At 46.4% G+C, this 6,635-nt stretch overlaps 1 protein-coding gene across 1 annotated transcript; it reads left to right on the top strand.

Annotated features, from left to right (window-relative positions):
- The first annotated feature begins 396 nt into the window (after positions 1–396).
- On the top strand, positions 397–1,178 carry LOC115199561 (sesquipedalian-1-like). The gene has a single exon (XM_029761903.1). The coding sequence runs from the start codon at positions 453–455 to the stop codon at positions 1,176–1,178; it is 726 nt and encodes a 241-aa protein (XP_029617763.1). The 5' UTR covers positions 397–452.
- Positions 1,179–6,635: the final 5,457 nt, after the last annotated feature.

The following is a 6,635-nucleotide window of genomic DNA, read 5'->3' as shown; positions in this document are numbered from 1 at the left end:
GCTGTTAAATGTAAAAGCACATTTTTGCACCCTAACCCTGTAGTAGCCTAATACTTAAAAAATGCATCACTGAAAAGACTTGTCTGGACATGTGAAAGCTACTGTATGTGGCAGAGCACTCGCCTTCACCTGTCCAATCATATTACGTCAATGCCATTAGGCTAAGTGGCTCTAGATAGCAGAGACCGTTACAGTGACCTCTTGCATGACCCCAGGCATCTCGTAAACAAATCCAAATAATTCAAGACGTTGCACTACACTACTTGTAACCTACAAATGGGTAGACAAGACGTTTGTTTACAGTAGTCTAATCCTAGACGCCTCTAAACCGTATTGTGAAAGATGTTTACCTAAATAATTAATACATCATCTTATTGATGAGTCTGACTAGTAACCAGATACTGTATTGTACATTGTTTTTTTATTAAGGACTCCCCTGTGGAGGGAGAATAATGAAGCTGAACGAATGTAGCGTGGCTCACTATGCCACCTGCGTCTCGCCGCCAGACATGATGGGCTTTCTGTTCAAGAAGGGGGAGTGGAACATAGCCTACCACAGGCAATGGTTCATCTTGAAGGGCAACATGCTGTTCTACTTTGAGGAGTGTGAGAGCCAGGAACCCATCGGCGTCATCGTGTTGGAGGGCTGCACCGTGATGCTCTGCAAGTCAGCTGAAGAGCTCGCCTTCACCATCAAGTTTGACTGCGCCAAGGTGTGTGTCTACAAGATGGCGGCGGAGAACCAGGCAGCCATGGAATCTTGGATGAAGGCTGTGTCACGAGCCAGCTTCGGCTACATGCGCCTGGTGGTGCGGGAGCTGGAGGAGATCCAGGATGGGCCTGGAGGGCTGCAGGGCAGGCCCAAGTCCTCCAGGAAGGTTGTGGCGGTGGCACGCTCCAAATCAGGAACATCATCCAGTGCTCCCCTGGTGCCCTCTTCCCAGGTTACAGGTTCAGCTGTCGCACAGGGGGAGACTCATACCCACAGCCTTCAGGAGGAGGTACAACTCCTTTCAGGCACCTCTAAAGAGAGTAAGCCCTCTGCTCAGGTCAATGGGTGCGCAGAGGGCCCCCCCTCTGGTGTGCCGTGGGAGGGGAACAGAAATGGGAACGGAGGGGGCGATGTGGTCAGGCCTCCGCCTGTGCCTCCGCGCAGTAGGGGTGCTTCTCTCTCCTGAGTTTTGCGTCTCTCTCCTGAGTTTTGCTTCTCCAAATTTCACGACTGGTACAGAAAATAGGTTACTGAACTGAGGGTGAAGTGGCTTCAGAGCTAGTTAGGCGCCCCTCCCTCCCACCTCACAGCCCAACAGTAGAAAGGGTACTTGTCACCTCGCACAATTGTTTCACCCCAAAATACCTTGATTTTAATGTCAGAGAGTGTGTCCTTGTAATTCCAAACACTGTCTTGGGGCAGTCTGGGAAGCTGGCTGGTTTGCTAAAAGCAGCACTTTCCTGGTAGTTTTAGCTGTCATGGGCCATCGGTAATATGATGTGTTGTCATATGACTTTACTGTAACTTCATTTTATATGAGAGTATGGTATTTCAAGGAAAAGCTTTGTATTTACACATTTCTAGTTATTTGGTATTTTTAAATCTTAAACTACAATAGAATCAGCTCTTTTATCACGTTTTATATCATTGTTTTTTTCTTGTAACGGTCGTCGTACGTAGTGGACCGAGGCGCAGCGGGTTGAGTGCTCATAATGACTTTTATTGAACACGTAACAAACAAAACAAGAACACGATCGAACGAACAGTGTTGCAGGCTAACACACAGCAGTACAACAACAACTTCCCGCAAAGGGACAGGTGAAAACAGGGCTACTTAAGTATGACTCTCAATCAGCAACAACGATGTACAGCTGTTCCTGACTGAGAGCCATACCAGGCCAACAAAGAAATACACAACATAGAAAAACATAGAAAAACATAGAAATACAAAACAAGAACATTACCCCAAAACCCCGGAACACATAAATCAAACACCCCTCTTACATAAATACATATACCATTAAACCCCGAACTACATAAAACAAACACCCCCTGCCACGTCCTGACCAAACTACAATAAACAATAACCCCTTACACTGGTCAGGACGTGACAGTACCCCCCCCCCCACAAAAATAAACACAAAATAAACCCCCCAAACTAAACGGAGGGAAGGGAGGGTGGCTGCAGTCATTGACGGTTCCCGTGCTACACCCCCCCTCCCAATCCTCCTACTGTGGAGGTGGCTCAGGCTCTGGCCTTAGTCCACCACCTAACCTGTCCACCCCCGCTAAATACCTCTGGCTGAGGCACGTCGCTGTAGACCTCAGGAAGAAGGACGATTCTGGGAGCTCCGGACTGTAGGACGATTCTGGGAGCTCCGGACTGTAGGGCGACTCTGGCTGCGCCGGTTCCGGACTGTAGGCCATCTCACTCGGTTCCGGACTGTAGGGCGTCTCACTCGGTTCCGGACTGTAGGGCGTCTCACTCGGTTCCGGACTGTGGGCCGTCTCACTCGGTTCCGGACTGTAGGCCGTCTCACTCAGTTCCGGACTGTGGGCCGTCTCACTCGGTTCCGGACTGTGGGCCATCTCTAGACGGGGCACTGTCGTCGGACACTCTGGACGGGGCACTGTTTCCGGACACTCTGGACGGGGTACTGTCGTCGGAAGCTCTGGATGGGGTACTGTCATCGGAAGGTCAGGACGGGGTTTGCGCACTGAAAGCCTGATGTGTGGGGCTGGTAGTGGAGGTACCAGACTGGAGACACGCACCCCAAGGCTAGTGCGAGGGGCAGGAACAGGACAAGTTGGACTGGGCTGACGCACTGGAGGCCTGGTGCGTGGGGCTGGTACTGGAGATGCCAGACTGGATACACGCACCCCAAGGCTAGTGCGGGGAGCAGGAACAGGACGAGTTGGACTGGGCTGACGCACTGGAGGCCTGGTGCGTGGTGCTGGCTTTGGATGTGCCAGACTGGAAACACGCACCTCAGGGCTAGTGCGAGGAGCAGGAACAGGACGAGTTGGACTGGGCTGACGCACTGGAGGCCTGGTGCGTGGCGCTGACTTAGGATGTGCCAGACTGGAAGCACGCACCTCATGGCTAGTGCGAGGAACAGGAACAGGACGAGTTGGACTGGGCTGACGCACTGGAAGCCTGGTGCGTGGCGCTGGCTTTGGATGTGCCAGACTGGAAACACACACCTCAGGGCTAGTGCGAGGAGCAGGAACAGGACGAGCTGGACTGGGCTGACGCACTGGAGGCCTGGTGCGTGGGCCTGGTACTATCTTCACCAGACGGCTAGCAGGACAAGTATGGAGAGCTGACTCAGGTGACATCAATTTTAGGACACGCTCCGTAGGGCGAATGTCGTGCCTAAAACACCAACACAGCAGCTCTCTCATAGTTTTCTCCTCCAATTTTCCCATCAACTCCTTTACAGTCTCTGCTTCGCTCACCTCCAATTTCACCCCGACTGGCTCTGATTCCATCCTCGGCTCCACCGATCTGTCCGTGTGCCCCCCCACCAAAAATGTATTGGGGCTGCCTCTCATGCATCCGACTCGCTCTTCGCTCCACTTTTGCCGTTCCTCCCTCGCTGTCTCCACCTGTTTCCATGGCAGGGTCTTGTCCCCTGCCATTACCTCCTCCCATGTCCAAAATGTCCTCCACTCCCTTCTCTCCCTGGCCCAGGATCCTTCCTCTTCCTGGGCCCGCTGCTTGGTCTGTTGGTGGTGGAAAGTTCTGTAACGGTCGTCGTACGTAGTGGACCGAGGCGCAGCGGGTTGAGTGCTCATAATGACTTTTATTGAACACGTAACAAACAAAACAAGAACACGATCGAACGAACAGTGTTGCAGGCTAACACACAGCAGTACAACAACAACTTCCCACAAAGGGACAGGTGAAAACAGGGCTACTTAAGTATGACTCTCAAACAGCAACAATGATGTACAGCTGTTCCTGATTGAGAGCCATACCAGGCCAACAAAGAAATACACAACATAGAAAAACATAGAAATACAAAACAAGAACATTACCCCAAAACCCCGGAACACATAAATCAAACACCCTTCTTACATAAATACATATACCATTAACCCCCAACCACATAAAACAAATACCCCCTGCCACGTCCTGACCAAACTACAATAAACAATAACCCCTTATACTGGTCAGGACATGACATTTCTACCATTTTTTTAATACACAAAGGATGACCCCTGAATGTTACTGAATTGAGTATATCTGACAGATGATAGAAATCAGTATATCGGTACGTACAGTACCAGTCAAAAGTTTGGACACGCTTACTCATTCAAGGGTTTTTCTTTATTTCACTATTTTCTACAAAATATCATTTATATTTGAGATTCTTCAAAGTAGCCTTTGCCTTGATGACAGCTTTGCACACTGTTGGCATTCTCTCAACCAGCTTCATGAGATAGTCACCTGGAATGCATTTCAATTAACAGGTGTGCCTTGTTAAAAGTTCATTTGTGGAATTTCTTTCCTTCTTATTGCGTTTGAGCCAATCAGTTGTGTTGTGACATGGTAGGGGTGGTATAGAGAATATAGCCCAATTTGATAAAAGACCAAGTACGTATTATGGCAAGAACAGCTCAAATAAGCAAAGAGAAACGACAGTCCGTCATTACTTTAAGACATGAAGGTCAGTCAATCTGGAACATTTCAAGCACTTTGAAAGTTTCTTCATGTGCAGTCGCAAAAACCATCAAGCGCTAGGATGAAACTGTCTCTCATGAGGACCGCCATAGGAAAGGAAGACCCAGGGTTACCTCTGCTGCAGAGGATAAGTTCATTAGAGTTAACTGCACCTCAGATTGCAGCCCAAATAAATGCTTCACAGAGTTCAAGTAACAGACACATCTCAACATCAACTGTTCAGAGGAGACTGCGTGATTTGTTTCACATTTTTTTGCTTACTATGTAGTTTTCATCGTTTTGATGTCTTCACTACTATTCTACAATGTCCAAAATAGTTCAAAAAAATTAAGAAAAACCCTGGAATTAGTAGGTGTGTCCAAACTTTTGACTGGTACTGTACATTGTTGAAAATATGCATTTTATGATGTTTTACCAGAAGTCTTGAAATGGGGACCATTATTTCTTTAAACCACAATGATTATGCTCATGCTATGGATTACATATTTTGGAAATTGTTCTTTCTCTTTAACCTGTGCCTTATGATTTTCCTCCCAAACCTGTCATTGACGATTCGACACACAATGTTGGCCTGTCTAATAATGACAGAGTACCCTCTGCCTTCATATCTGCCTTTTGTTTTTGCCAAAGCCACATCTCAGTGCAATTTTGGTAATTTGTGACATTTAGCCAGATTTAACGCATAGTATTATCATTTGCACCTTTAAAAAAAATACAAATATAATTACCGATAATGGAATAACCAGATATTTCTGCGTTTTTTCTTTCCCGGTCACACCATCCTAACCTGGTAGCTTCAGACAACACTGGTGTGTTACTTGTCATGTAGGACAAGGAACAACAAAAAGAACTGTGACCTGGCTGAACTATACTATTTTATTGATTTCTTCTAGAGAAGGATGGAATGTGAGGCTGGAAGTGGTGATACAGATGTGATTATGACTAACCCTCACTGTTGCTGGGTGAAAGATGATCAGTTGTAATTTACTCATTATTATATTATTATTACATCAATTTCTCTGACACTAGGAGATCATTTTTGTACTTACTGATTATATACCTAGTTACATTTCCCTTTTTAATGATATGATATTTGGAGTATGTCAAATTATCAGATGAGACATCGCAAATATCTGTAAGGTCTCTCAATTGAGTAGTACATTTCAAGCACAGATTCAACCACAAAGACCAGGGAGGTTTTTCAATGACTCGCAAAGAAGGACACCGATTGGTATATGTGTAAAAAAAATAAGCAGATGCTGAATGTTCCTTTGAGCATGGGGAAGTTATTAATTACACCCAGTCACTACAAAGATACAGGCATCCTTCCTAAATTAGTTGCTGGAGAGGAAGAAAACTGCTCAGGGATTGTGAAATCCCAGTGAAACAAATCGTGGATATCAATTTATAACATTTTTGACATGTGTTTTTCTGGATTTTTTGTTTGTTATTCTGTCTCTCACTGTTCAAATAAACCTACCATTTAAAATTATAGACTGATCATTTCTTTGTCAGTGGGCAAAGATACAAAATCAGCAGGAGATCAAATACTTTTTTCCCCCACTGTAAATAATCATAAAAATTATGGATATTACATTTTACATTACATTTAAGTCATTTAGCAGACGCTCTTATCCAGAGCGACTTACAAATTGGTGCATTCACCTATAATATCCAGTAGAACAACCACTTTACAATAGTGCATCTAAATCGTTTAAAGGGGGGGGGGGTTAGAAGGATTACTTTATCCTATCCCAGGTATTCCTTAAAGAGGTGGGGTTTCAGGTGTCTCCGGAAGGTGGTGATTGACTCCGCTGTCGTGGCATCGTGAGGGAGCTTGTTCCACCATTGGGCTGCCAGAGCGGCGAACAGTTTTGACTGGGCTGAGCGGGAACTGTGCTTCCTCAGAGGTAGGGAGGCGAGCAGGCCAGAGGTGGATGAACGCAGTGCCCTTGT

The sequence above is a fragment of the Salmo trutta genome, chromosome 9 (genome assembly GCF_901001165.1).
Source record: "Salmo trutta chromosome 9, fSalTru1.1, whole genome shotgun sequence".
NCBI classification, from domain to species: Eukaryota; Metazoa; Chordata; class Actinopteri; order Salmoniformes; family Salmonidae; genus Salmo; species Salmo trutta.
The sequence above is the reverse complement of the archived record's forward strand: the minus strand, read 5'-3'. Positions and strand labels throughout refer to the sequence as shown.